This window comes from Oncorhynchus clarkii, chromosome 16 (assembly GCF_045791955.1).
Source record: "Oncorhynchus clarkii lewisi isolate Uvic-CL-2024 chromosome 16, UVic_Ocla_1.0, whole genome shotgun sequence".
In the NCBI taxonomy this organism is placed as follows: Eukaryota; Metazoa; Chordata; class Actinopteri; order Salmoniformes; family Salmonidae; genus Oncorhynchus; species Oncorhynchus clarkii.
The window spans coordinates 5,863,522-5,878,021 of NC_092162.1; the positions used below are offsets into that span (position 1 = coordinate 5,863,522).

At 54.0% G+C, this 14,500-nt stretch overlaps 1 protein-coding gene across 1 annotated transcript in view; it reads right to left on the reverse strand.

Moving 5' to 3' along the window:
• LOC139367894 (mitochondrial calcium uptake 1) overlaps window positions 1–14,500 on the reverse strand; it is a 136,308-nt gene that overhangs the window by 80,043 nt on the left and 41,765 nt on the right. The window contains exon 5 of the mRNA XM_071106264.1: window positions 5,878–5,921. Coding sequence (XP_070962365.1) covers window positions 5,878–5,921 — 44 coding nt within the window. The remainder of the gene's footprint in view (window positions 1–5,877; window positions 5,922–14,500) is intronic.

The window sequence follows — 14,500 nt, forward strand, 5'->3', positions numbered from 1 at the left end:
GTCCTTTGTTGACTATTCATATTTAAATAGTAGTTAAATAGTATAATCTCGGTTTTGTTTGCTTATCTAAAATCAGTGCGGGGTCCTTGTCTGTGTAAACGTAAAAGGGGTGTGTGTGGGTGTATGTGTGTGAGTGTGTGTGTGGATGTGTGTGTGTGTGTGTGTGTGTGTGTGGATGTGTGTGTGTGTGTGGATGTGTGTGTGTGTGTGGATGTGTGTGTGTGTGGGGATGTGTGTGTGTGTGTGTGTGTGTGTGTGTGTGTGTGTGTGTGTGTGTGTGTGTGTGTGTGTGTGTGTGTGTATTGAGCTGCAACACTTTTCTTATTTTATACTCCTGCTTTGTGTCGCTATGGTTACATAGAAAACACCAGGACGGCGTCCAAAAATGGCGTCCTATACCCTTTAAAGTGCACTACTTGTGACCAGGGCCCATATGGAATAGGCTACCGTTTGGGACTCCCCCAGGGCACCTTCCATTCACCTTTACCGCATGAACAGAGATAAACACACACTAGATATTGATCAACGAGCTGGGACAATGGCTTGTGTTTCCAATATATTGGATATCTGTCAGAGTCTGAGGGTTATTCAAATGACCTACTGACAACTGAACAGCCGGGGAGGTTGGGAGGGACGAGAGAGGGAAGGAGGGAGATGGAGGGTAGGGAAGGGGGGAGGAGAGAGGGAAGGAGGGAGACGTAGGGAAGGAGAGAGGGAAGGAGGGAGACGTAGGGAAGGGGGAGGGAGGGGAAGGGAGGGAAGGAAGGAAAGGGGGGGGGGGAGAGAAATGTAGGGTAGGGAAGGGGGGAGGAGAGGGAAGGAGGGAGACATGGGTAGGGAAGGGGGAGGAGGGAGTGTAGGAAAGGGGGGGAGAGAGAAATGTAGGGTCGAAAAGGGGGAAGGAGAGAGGGAAGGAGGGAGACGTAGGGAAGGGGGAGGGAGGGGAAGGGAGACGTAGGGAAGGGGGGGGGGGGGGAAAGGGGGGGGAGAGAGACATGTAGGGTAGGGAAGGGGGGAGGAGAGAGGGAAGGAGGGAGACATGGGTAGGGAAGGGGGAGGAGGGAGTGTAGGAAAGGGGGGAGAGAGAAATGTAGGGTGAGAAGGGGGGAGGAGAGAGGGAAGGAGGGAGACGTAGGGAAGGGGGGGAGGAAGGAAGGAAGGAAGGGGGAGAGGGTTTGGGAGGTCGTATAGAGAGGGGAGAGGGAAAGACGTAGGAGAGGGAGAGTGAAGGGCGGAGGGAGGGAGGGAGGGAGTGAGGGAGTGAGTGAGTGAGTGAGTGAGTGAGTGAGTGAGGGAGTGAGGGAGGGAGTGAGGGAGGGAGTGAGGGAGGGAGTGAGGGAGGGAGAAAATACCTTGCTGCCGACTCAACTCTTTAATCTGTGATTTGTGTCTTGACGGTTTCTCGAACACATTAGTGATAAAGAGAGTGAGGGAAAGAAAGTTTCATAGCACATGATTGATAGATAGCAGGGTGATTATTCATTAAGGCCTCTGGGAGAAGTGATGGGCCCCAATAACGAGGTTAAACACATTATTACTATTCGTGTACTAACAATCTATTGATGACGGAGGGATGGAGAGAGAGAGAGAGGGAGGGAGGGCGAGAGGGAGAGAGGGCGAGAGGGGGGAGGGAGGGAGGGAGGGAGGGAGAGAGGGCGAGAGGGCGAGAGGGAGGGAGGGCGAGAGGGAGAGAGGGCGAGAGGGCGAGAGGGGGGAGGGAGGGAGGGAGGGAGGGCGAGAGGGCGAGAGGGAGGGAGGGAGGGAGGGAGGGAGGGAGGGAGGGAGGGAGGGAGGGAGGGAGGGAGGGAGGGAGGGAGAAAGGGAGCGACAAGTGGGAGGGAGGGAGGGAGGGAGAGAGGGAGAGAGAGAGGGAGAGAGGGCGAGAGGGAGGGAGGGAGGGAGGGAGGGAGGGAGGGAGGGAGGGAGGGAGGGAGGGAGGGAGGGAGGGAGGGAGGGAGCGACAAGTGGGAGGGAGGGAGGGAGGGAGGGAGGGAGGGAGGGAGGGGGGAGAGAGAGAGGGGGGAGAGGGAGAGAAAGGGGGAGAGGGGGGAGGGAGGGAGCGATAAGTGGGAGGGAGGGAGGGGAGAGAGGGAGGGAGGGAGGGGAGAGAGGGAGGGAGGGAGAGAGAAGGAGCAAGTTAGGGGGGGTCTGGAAATAGGTTGATCCTCACTGGGACTGTATGATATGTGGTGGGGATGGATGGTTACTCTGACAGCTAATTAACCACTAATTACTGTGGCAGAAAAATTAACTGCTTCCGTTGTCTCCGCATCGTAGATCAATGAAGACGTGTGACTGGAAGAGATCTACCAACAGGCATTATATAAAAGGCAACCAGAGCAAAACTAAAGGCAGGGCTTGGAATTCAACATGGCGTTTTCTCTGGATCAAAATGGGGCTGAGGTGGTGGGCGTGGCAAGGGCGGGGCAAGGGCGGGGCAAGGGCGTGGCACGTTCGCCGGCCAAAATCTTTTAGATGCCGCAGACAAGAATGTTGCTGTTCTAAAGCCAATTTCCTGCTATTCTACACATTTTGCCATGACTCATGGTATCTGAGTGACTCAAAACGGGGGCCACGTTACCCCTGAAAAGCATCATTTCGGTCTATAGTTTTATTTTGGTGATTGTTAGTTCTCAAAGATCTTTTTTCGTGTGTTTTTTTTCGCTCTATTATCTTGTCTATATACTTTATATCTGCTATTAGCCTCAAGTTTAATCTTCACTAAATAAATAAATGGATTTTTTTTAAATAAATTACTGTTTGGACTTACAGCAGACAGCCCGCCCCAAAACTTTTCTGTGCAGAAAAAACCCTTGAGAAAGAATAAGAAAGGTGACAGGGATGGGTGTAGGTGGCTTATCTATGACCCTAACGTTGTTCTCTTATCTCGTCTAGGGCCATTACTCTGCTCCAAGGTCCACCCGTCAGCCTATAAATACCACTAAATAGACCATTATGGTCTGGTAGGCAGGTCCACTAGTTGAGTCTCTTAATGATCAAGTGTTACACAGTTAACTACACGCGGAACAAAGCTGTTCTCTGAGACACAGAGCAAGGCAAGGCTGACGTCGGAACTTGTTCACAGTTTGGTGAATCGGAGTTTGGTGAATCGGAGAATCAGAGTTTGGTGAATCGGAGTTTGGTGAATCGGAGTTTGGTGAATCGGAGTTTGGTGAATCGGAGTTTGGTGAATCGGAGTTTGGTGAATCGGAGTTTGGTGAATCGGAGTTTGGTGAATCAGAGTAATCAGAGTTTGGTGAATCAGAGTTTGGTGAATCAGAGTTTGGTGAATCAGAGATTGGTGAATCAGAGTGTTCTGCCAGAGGAGAGAAGACCGGTAACTAGAGAATACCGGAACAGAGATGTGGTACTCTCTTCAAAGTGCTTATTAGTGATGGACGTCACGTCATGGGAGTAGTTGTTGGTTCTTTAACAGAGCCTCCTTTTGGGCTTTGCTATTCACCCTTCAGTCTGTCTGAGGATAGGAGGGAGGTGCTGTTGTCAAGACAGGAACAGGGTTTGGTTTCTGAGTACAGCCCTTACTATTGATGGAAATTGACATCTTGTCCTGGGACATGTGGTGCTCAGTCTTTACACTCTCCCTAATATAGGCCACAGCTAGTTGCCACCCTTCTGTTGACTGGCAGGCATCCTTAGGGGACAGGGACATGGGTACGCCCGCCAACTGGTTACTACTGATGGGATCAATTCATTACGATTTAATAGGATAAACTGACCCTACACTTGTCTGGCAGCTGTCCACATCTCCCTCGTCCCTTCCTCCTTAAAGCCTGCTGCCCACATCTCCCTCGTCCCTTCCTCCTTAAAGCCTGCTGTCCACATCTGCCTCGTCCCTTCCTCCTTAAAGCCTGCTGTCCACATCTCCCTCGTCCCTTCCTCCTTAAAGCCTGCTGTCCACATCTGCCTCGTCCCTTCCTCCTTAAAGCCTGTTGTCCACATCTCCCTCGTCCCTTCCTCCTTAAAGCCTGCTGTCCACATCTGCCTCGTCCCTTCCTCCTTAAAGCCTGTTGTCCACATCTCCCTCGTCCCTTCCTCCTTAAAGCCTGCTGTCCACATCTCCCTCGTCCCTTCCTCCTTAAAGCCTGCTGTCCACATCTGCCTCGTCCCTTCCTCCTTAAAGCCTGCTGTCCACATCTCCCTCGTCCCTTCCTCCTTAACGCCTGCTGTCCACATCTGCCTCGTCCCTTCCTCCTTAAAGCCTGCTGTCCACATCTCCTTCGTCCCTTCCTCCTTAAAGCCTGCTGTCCACATCTGCCTCGTCCCTTCCTCCTTAAAGCCTGCTGTCCACATCTCCCTCGTCCCTTCCTCCTTAAAGCCTGCTATCCACATCCTCCCTCGTCCCTTCCTCCTTAAAGCCTGCTGTCCACATCTCCCTCGTCCCTTCCTCCTTAAAACATGCTGTCCACATCTCCCTTGTCCCTTCCTCCTTAAAGCCTGTTAGATGGCCAGCTGGATAGAACACCACTCTGTCATAAGGCCCTACTGATGCAACAAAAGAGTGAATGTCAAAGCCGTTTAAGAGAGTGGTGGTAAGTGTGTCGTTGGAGATGAACATTAGATTAGTAGTGGATGGGTCTGGAGCTGGGATTGTGGATATTGGCCGAAACAGCATTCATCTGCCAATTCTGTCTTCTCTTCATTATATTAGCTCAGGATCTGGAGTCTCTCGAACTCACAAGCAGCAGCATCTTCGCAATTAGACCCCATTTGATGCTGCTGTTTATAAACCCTTATAACCTTAAAAAAAACTGCTTGTAAACCTGATAAAACGGTGGTATTTAAAAGAAAAATAAAATAGTCCTGAATTTAAAAAGCAGCTTCAAAATAGTTTTTATTTTTGCAAATGATGTTATCTGAGCATTGACCTTCACTTCCTTCTCATCCTGTACTCCAGTGTTCCCTAATCATAGTCCAGGGGACCCCGAGCGCTACACACCTTATAACACCAATCAACTCAAAGCTTTGGATTTGAATCAGGTGTATGAGACAAAAAACAAAACTGTGTCATCCCTTCAGGTGCCCGGGACCAGGATGAAGAAACACCGTTGTAGAGAGTGATAGGTTATAAAACAACTGTTGAATCTCACGATGAAACACTGCTCTAGAGAGTGATAGGTTATAAAACTGTTGAATCTCACAATGAAATATATTCCACCTCAATAACCCCCCCCCCCCTCTTCCCCATTGCAATTATGACTAACGCAGTTCCATGGTCATCCACTCAGGATTACTCTCTCACACTTCACTCTCACAGTCTGAAAACAGAGGTGGAATGAGAGTTTTATGAAACGAGGTGGTGTATCACAAATGGAAACCTGTTCCCTAATAGACCACACTAGTTTTGTCAAGAGCCCTATGGGTCATGATATGGCCCAGGGAGTCATTTGGGACACACCCCTAGGTAATGAAAGAATGTAAGAGCTGGGACTTCAACAAGAGATCGGTAGGTACCCTTTCTATTCACCCACCCGGGCTGCCATCCTTCCTTTTGGCCATGGCCTGCTGCCCTCCCCCCCTCCATCCCTGCTGCCCTCCCCCCTCACTCCCTGCTACCCAGCCTCCCTCCCGCTCACCCACACACACACTCCCTCTCTCCCTCCCGCCCACCCACACTCACTCACTCACTCACTCCCTCCCACCCACCCGCCCTCCCTCCCTCCCTCCCACACTCCCTCCCTCCCTCCCACCCACACTCCCTCCCTCCCTCCCACACTCCCTCCCTCCCTCCCTCCCACACTCCCTCCCTCCCACCCACACTCCCTCCCTCCCTCCCACCCGCCCTCCCCACTCCCTCCCCTCCCACACTCCCTCCCACACTCCCTCCCTCCCGCCCACACTCCCTCCCTCCTTCCTTACCTTTCCATCATATCGCTTCACCTGGAACTGATCCAGACCCAGGTCTATGAGAGACAGAGACAGGGAGGGACAAAGAGAGAGACAGGGAGGGAGGGAGGGACAAAGAGAGAGACAGGGAGGGAGGGAGGGAGGGAGGGAGGGAGGGACAAAGAGAGAGACAGGGAGGGAGGGAGGGAGGGAGGGAGGGAGGGAGGGAGGGAGAGGGAGGGAGGGACAAAGAGACAGAGAGACAGGGAGGGACAAAGAGACAGAGAGACAGAGAGGGAGGGACAAAGAGAGAGACAGAGAGGGAGGGACAAAGAGAGAGACAGAGAGGGAGGGAGGGAGAGAGACAGAGAGAGAGGGAGGGAGAGAGACAGAGAGAGAGGGAGGGACAAAGAGAGAGACAGGGAGGGAGGGACAAAGAGAGAGACAGGGAGGGAGGGACAAAGAGAGAGACAGGGAGGGAGGGACAAAGAGAGAGACAGGGAGGGAGGGACAAAGAGAGAGACAGGGAGGGAGGGACAAAGAGAGAGACAGGGAGGGAGGGACAAAGAGAGAGACAGAGACAAAGAGAGAGACAGAGACAAAGAGAGAGACAGAGACAGAGAGGGAGGGACAAAGAGAACCGTGAGGGAGTGAGGGACAAAGAGAGAGAGAGAGACAGGGACAAAGAGAGAGACAGGGAGGGAGACAGGGACAAAGCGAGAGAGAGACAGGGAGAGAGAGAGAGAGAGAGAGAAACAGAGGAGAAAAAAAATGCACTGTTAATGTTTATAAAATGACAAATACAACGAGACAGAGCTACAGAGCAAGAGATCGAGTTACGACTAACATTACATAACAATTTACAGACGAGTCCAGTCTGCAGAGCAGAGTGTATATGTACAGTAGGGTCTTGGTCCCAAATGGCACCCTATTCCCTATAAACAATCACTAAAAAGAGCTCTGGTCAAAAGCACTATGTAGGGAATAGGCTGGCATTTAGGATACATAGACTTCAGTGGCCATTTTAAAATGTATTTCTAGAGTGAAGTGACACAGATTAATAACCACCAATAACAACCCAGTCTCAAATACACTCTGACATCAAATCAGCATTGATTCATCTGTTCATTAATCATGTTGATTTATTTGGAGAAAAATAAGATGTATTTCAAATGTTAGTGGATGTTAGCTGCTGGGTAGTTTTATTTATTCGACAAAATGTGTAAACAAGTGTTTTAATTCATACTTTTAAGTCCTCTGGGAATACAATGTTAATCTTGATGCATGATTTTACACAAATACATTCTATTCAACTCATGTCGTTGTCATGCAATATTAGAAGAATTGGCTATAAAACACATTCAGTAGGAGACCCCAAGGCCAGATGAAATGCCCTGCACCACCCTGGGTTTAAACCGCCCCGCCCCGCACCACCCTGGGTTTAAACCGCCCCGCACCGCACCACCCTGGGTTTAAACCGCCCTGCACCACCCTGGGTTTAAACCACCCCGCACCATCCTGGGTTTAAACCACCCCGCACCACCCTGGGTTTAAACCGCCCCGCACCACCCTGGGTTTAAACCACCCCGCACCACCCTGGGTTTAAACCGCCCCGCACCACCCTGGGTTTAAACCGCACCGCACCGCACCACCCTGGGTTTAAACCGCCCCGCACCATCCTGGGTTTAAACCGCCCCGCACCATCCTGGGTTTAAACCGCCCCGCACCACCCTGGGTTTAAACCGCCCCGCACCATCCTGGGTTTAAACCGCCCCGCACCACCCTGGGTTTAAACCGCCCCGCACCACCCTGGGTTTAAACAGCCCCGCACCACCCTGGGTTTAAACAGCCCCGCACCACCCTGGGTTTAAACCGCCCCGCACCACCCTGGGTTTAAACCGCACCGCACCGCACCACCCTGGGTTTAAACCGCCCCGCACCACCCTGGGTTTAAACCGCCCCGCACCACCCTGGGTTTAAACCGCCCCGCACCACCCTGGGTTTAAACCGCCCCTCACCACCCTGGGTTTAAAGCGCCCCGCACCACCCTGGGTTTAAACCGCCCCTCACCACCCTGGGTTTAAACCGCCCCGCACCACCCTGGGTTTAAACAGCCCCGCACCACCCTGGGTTTAAACCGCCCCGCACCACCCTGGGTTTAAACCGCACCGCACCGCACCACCCTGGGTTTAAACCGCACCGCCCGCACCATCCTGGGTTTAAACCGGCCCGCACCATCCTGGGTTTAAACCGCACCGCACCACCCTGGGTTTAAACAGCCCCGCACCACCCTGGGTTTAAACCGCCCCGCACCACCCTGGGTTTAAACCGCACCGCCCGCACCACCCTGGGTTTAAACCGCACCGCACCACCCTGGGTTTAAACCGCCCCGCACCGCACCACCCTGGGTTTAAACCGCCCCGCACCGCACCACCCTGGGTTTAAACCGCCCCGCACCAACCTGGGTTTAAACCGCCCCGCACCACCCTGGGTTTAAACCGCCCCGCACCACCCTGGGTTTAAACCGCCCCGCACCACCCTGGGTTTAAACCGGCCCGCACCACCCTGGGTTTAAACCGGCCCGCACCACCCTGGGTTTAAACCGGCCCGCACCACCCTGGGTTTAAACCGCCCCGCACCATCCTGGGTTTAAACCGCCCCGCACCACCCTGGGTTTAAACCGCCCCGCACCACCCTGGGTTTAAACCGCCCCGCCCCGCACCACCCTGGGTTTAAACCGCCCCGCCCGCACCATCCTGGGTTTAAACCGGCCCGCACCATCCTGGGTTTAAACCGCACCGCACCACCCTGGGTTTAAACAGCCCCGCACCACCCTGGGTTTAAACCGCCCCGCACCACCCTGGGTTTAAACCGCACCGCCCGCACCACCCTGGGTTTAAACCGCACCGCACCACCCTGGGTTTAAACCGCCCCGCACCGCACCACCCTGGGTTTAAACCGCCCCGCACCGCACCACCCTGGGTTTAAACCGCCCCGCACCGCACCACCCTGGGTTTAAACCGCCCCGCACCAACCTGGGTTTAAACCGCCCCGCACCACCCTGGGTTTAAACCGCCCCGCACCACCCTGGGTTTAAACCGGCCCGCACCACCCTGGGTTTAAACCGGCCCGCACCACCCTGGGTTTAAACCGGCCCGCACCACCCTGGGTTTAAACCGGCCCGCACCACCCTGGGTTTAAACCGCCCCGCACCACCCTGGGTTTAAACCGCCCCGCACCACCCTGGGTTTAAACCGCCCCGCACCACCCTGGGTTTAAACCGCCCCGCCCCGCACCACCCTGGGTTTAAACCGCCCCGCACCACCCTGGGTTTAAACCGCCCCGCACCATCCTGGGTTTAAACCGCCCCGCACCATCCTGGGTTTAAACCGCCCCGCACCATCCTGGGTTTAAACCGCCCCGCACCACCCTGGGTTTAAACCGCCCCGCACCACCCTGGGTTTAAACCGCCCCGCACCACCCTGGGTTTAAACCGCCCCGCACCACCCTGGGTTTAAACCGCCCCGCACCACCCTGGGTTTAAACCGCCCCTCACCACCCTGGGTTTAAACCGCCCCTCACCACCCTGGGTTTAAAGCGCCCCGCACCACCCTGGGTTTAAACCGCCCCGCACCACCCTGGGTTTAAACCGCCCCGCACCACCCTGGGTTTAAACCGCCCCGCACCACCCTGGGTTTAAACCGCCCCGCACCACCCTGGGTTTAAACCGCCCCGCACCACCCTGGGTTTAAACCGCCCCGCACCACCCTGGGTTTAAACCGCCCCGCACCATCCTGGGTTTAAACCGCCCCGCACCATCCTGGGTTTAAACCGCCCCGCACCACCCTGGGTTTAAACCACCCCGCACCACCCTGGGTTTAAACCGCCCCGCCCCGCACCACCCTGGGTTTAAACCGCCCCGCACCACCCTGGGTTTAAACCGCCCCGCACCATCCTGGGTTTAAACCGCCCCGCACCACCCTGGGTTTAAACCGCCCCGCACCACCCTGGGTTTAAACCGCCCCGCACCACCCTGGGTTTAAACCGCCCCGCACCACCCTGGGTTTAAACCGCCCCGCACCACCCTGGGTTTAAACCGCCCCGCACCACCCTGGGTTTAAACCGCCCCTCACCACCCTGGGTTTAAACCGCCCCTCACCACCCTGGGTTTAAAGCGCCCCGCACCACCCTGGGTTTAAACCGCCCCGCACCACCCTGGGTTTAAACCGCCCCGCACCACCCTGGGTTTAAACCGCCCCGCACCACCCTGGGTTTAAACCGCCCCGCACCACCCTGGGTTTAAACCGCCCCGCACCACCCTGGGTTTAAACCGCCCCGCACCACCCTGGGTTTAAACCGCCCCGCACCATCCTGGGTTTAAACCGCCCCGCACCACCCTGGTTTAAACCACACACAAAATCAATGTCATTATGCTACAACAGTACTATACTGGAACACAATGAATACTGGAACAGACAGAATGACTGTCTGTCAGCTGGATCAATGAATAATGGAACAGACAGAATGACTGACTGTCAGGTGGATCAATGAATACTGGAACTGACAATGACTGACTGTCAGCTGGATCAATGAAGATAAGAGTCTCTCACTCCTACCCCTGTGCATCTCTCCTCCATAGAGTCTCACTCCTACCCCTGTCCATCTCTCCTACATAGTCTCTCACTCCTACCCCTGTCCATCTCTCCTCCATAGTCTCACTCCTACCCCTGTCCATCTCTCCTCCATAGTCTCTCACTCCTACCCCTGTCCATCTCTCCTCCATAGAGTCTCACTCCTACCCCTGTCCATCTCTCCTACATAGTCTCTCACTCCTACCCCTGTCCATCTCTCCTCCATAGAGTCTCACTCCTACCCCTGTCCATCTCTCCTACATAGTCTCTCACTCCTACCCCTGTCCATATCTCCTCCATAGTCCCACTCCTACCCCTGTCCATCTCTCCGCCATAGTCTCACTCCTACCCCTGTCCATCTCTCCTCCATAGTCTCTCACTCCTACCCCTGTCCATATCTCCTCCATAGTCTCTCACTCCTACCCCTGTCCATATCTCCTCCATAGTCTCTCACTCCTACCCCTGTCCATATCTCCTCCATAGTCTCACACTCCTACCCCTGTCCATATCTCCTCCATAGTCTCACTCCTACCCCTGTCCATCTCTCCTCCATAGTCTCACTCCTACCCCTGTCCATCTCTCCTCCATAGTCTCTCACTCCTACCCCTGTCCATCTCTCCTCCATAGAGTCTCTCACTCCTACCCCTGTCCATCTCTCCTCCATAGTCTCCCACTCCTACCCCTGTCCATCTCTCCTCCATAGTCTCCCACTCCTACCCCTGTCCATCTCTCCTCCATAGAGTCTCCCACTCCTACCCCTGTCCATCTCTCCTCCATAGTCTCTCCTACCCCTGGCCATCTCTCCTCCATAGTCTCCCACTCCTACCCCTGTCCATCTCTCCTCCATAGAGTCTCCCACTCCTACCCCTGTCCATCTCTCCTCCATAGTCTCTCCTACCCCTGGCCATCTCTCCTCCATAGTCTCCCACTCCTACCCCTGTCCATCTCTCCTCCATAGTCTCCCACTCCTACCCCTGTCCATCTCTCCTCCATAGTCTCCCACTCCTACCCCTGTCCATCTCTCCTCCATAGAGTCTCCCACTCCTACCCCTGTCCATCTCTCCTCCATAGTCTCTCCTACCCCTGGCCATCTCTCCTCCATAGTCCCACTCACTCCTACCCCTGTCCATCTCTCCTCCATAGTCTCTCCTACCTACCCCTGTCCATCTCTCCTCCATAGTCTCACTCCTACCCCTGTCCATCTCTCCTCCATAGTCTCTCCTACCTACCCCTGTCCATCTCTCCTCCATAGTCTCACTCCTACCCCTGTCCATCTCTCCTCCATAGTCTCTCCTACCTACCCCTGTCCATCTCTCCTCCATAGTCTCACACTCCTACCCCTGTCCATCTCTCCTCCATAGTCTCTCCTACCTACCCCAGTCCATCTCTCCTCCATAGTCTCTCACTCCTACCCCCGTCCATCTCTCCTCCATAGTCTCACTCCTACCCCCGTCCATCTCTCCTCCATAGTCTCTCACTCCTACCCATCTCTCCTCCATAGTCTCTCACTCCTACCCATCTCTCCTCCATAGTCTCTCACTCCTACCCCCGTCCATCTCTCCTCCATAGTCTCTCACTCCTACCCCCGTCCATCTCTCCTCCATAGAGTCTCACTCATACCCCTGTCCATCTCTCCTCCATAGTCTCTCACTCATACCCCTGTCCATATCTCCTCCATAGTCTCACTCCTACCCCCGTCCATCTCTCCTCCATAGTCTCTCACTCCTACCCCCGTCCATCTCTCCTCCATAGTCTCTCACTCCTACCCATCTCTCCTCCATAGTCTCTCACTCCTACCCCTGTCCATCTCTCCTCCATAGTCTCACTCCTACCCCTGTCCATCTCTCCTCCATAGTCTCTCACTCCTACCCCCGTCTATCTCTCCTCCATAGTCTCTCACTCCTACCCATCTCTCCTCCATAGTCTCTCACTCCTACCCATCTCTCCTCCATAGTCTCACTCCAACCCCCGTCCATCTCTCCTCCATAGAGTCTCACTACTAACTAGTGGGTACAGTCCTCACTCCTACCCCAGTCCATCATTTTCCTGGATGTAGATAACTAGTGGGTACAGTCCTAGTTCTGCATTGTTTGGAGCTTTGAGTTGTACACAAAGTATATTTTGGGGTTTGTCCCATTTTGTGAATTCTTTGTTGGTGTAGCGGTATTTATTAGAGGGGTAAAGATGAAGATTGTGATCGGGCGGAAGGCAGGTATTAACCCTGTCGAAAGGAGAAGAGTAGAATAGAGAGAGTACCACTACCAGACCCACACACATCAGCAGAAGAGACTGCCTAGAGTGTAGCCTGTTTACCAGATAGCCAGTGGAGATAAAAGAGAATACACACCATATAAAACCCACATCACAGCACAGGGCTAACCCCACCCAGAATACCTGATCAGCACAGGGCTAACCCCACCCAGAATACCTCATCAGCACAGGGCTAACCCCACCCAGAATACCTCATCGGCACAGGGCTAACCCCACCCAGAAACCATCATCGGCACAGGGCTAACCCCACCCAGAAACCATCATCAGCACAAGGGTAACCTCACCCAGAATACCTCATCAGCACAAGGGTAACCCCACCCAGAATACCTCATCAGCACAAGGGTAACCCCACCCAGAATACCTCATCAGCACAAGGGTAACCCCACCCAGAATACCTCATCAGCACAAGGGTAACCCCACCCAGAATACCTCATCAGCACAAGGGTAACCCCACCCAGAATACCTCATCAGCACAAGGGTAACCCCACCCAGAATACCTCCTACAATAATAATGGTAGAGCAATTGAACAGCAACTTCATAGAAAAAATTTACAAGGAAGAACCCAGTCATCCACAGAGGATTTGCAATAACATGTATTATCGTCCAGTGGAGGAGTGCAGAGGGTATGAATGTGGGGGGGGGGGGTGGTCATAGACACAACAAAGGCCTTAAAAATGTCCACAGTCTTCTCGGCTACATGTCATCAGTACACCCCACCTCAATACAGCTCAACTTAACGATACAAAACTTGCAACCAACCTCACTTTTAACTAAAACGTCCACCCAAATACTTCTGGCAGGGCAATAATAGTCCAGCTCTAAATGAACATCAACAGGAAGTGTATTTGCAAAATAGGAAAAGTCTGCTGCAGTGTAGCGCACTGGAACGATAGAGGAGAGAGATGCTGCAGTGTAGCGCACTGGAACGATAAGAGGAGAGAGATGCTGCAGTGTAGCGCACTGGAACGATAGAGGAGAGAGATGCTGCAGTGTAGCGCACTGGAACGATAGAGGAGAGAGATGCTGCAGTGTAGCGCACTGGAACGATAGAGGAGAGAGATGCTGCAGTGTAGCGCACTGGAACGATAGAGGAGAGAGATGCTGCAGTGTAAAGCATATGGAACGATAGAGGAGAGAGATGCTGCAGTGTAGCGCACTGGAACGATAGAGGAGAGAGATGCTGCAGTGTAAAGCATATGGAACGATAGAGGAGAGAGATGCTGCAGTGTAAAGCATATGGAACGATAGAGGAGAGAGATGCTGCAGTGTAAAGCATATGGAACGATAGAGGAGAGAGATGCTGCAGTGTAGCGCACTGGAACGATAGAGGAGAGAGATGCTGCAGTGTAGCGCACTGGAACGATAGAGGAGAGAGATGCTGCAGTGTAGCGCACTGGAACGATAGAGGAGAGAGATCCATCCCCTCCCTCTCTCGCTGCGACCCCCCCTCCCTCCCTGCCTCTCTCGCTGTGCCCCCCCCTCCCTCCGCCCCCCGCCTCTCTCGCTGTGCCCCCCCCCTCCCTCCGCCCCCCGCCTCTCTCGCTGTGCCCCCCCGCCTCTCTCGCTGTGCCCCCCCGCCCCCCGCCTCTCTCGCTGTGCCCCCCCCCCCGCTGCGCCCCTCTGCCCCTAAACTAAACGGATTGGATATGTCGAATTTTATGTTCCCTTTGATGGCATAGAATGCCCTTCGTGCCGTGTCTCTCAGCTCGTTCACAGCTTTGTGGACGTTACCTGTGGCACTGATGTTTAGTTT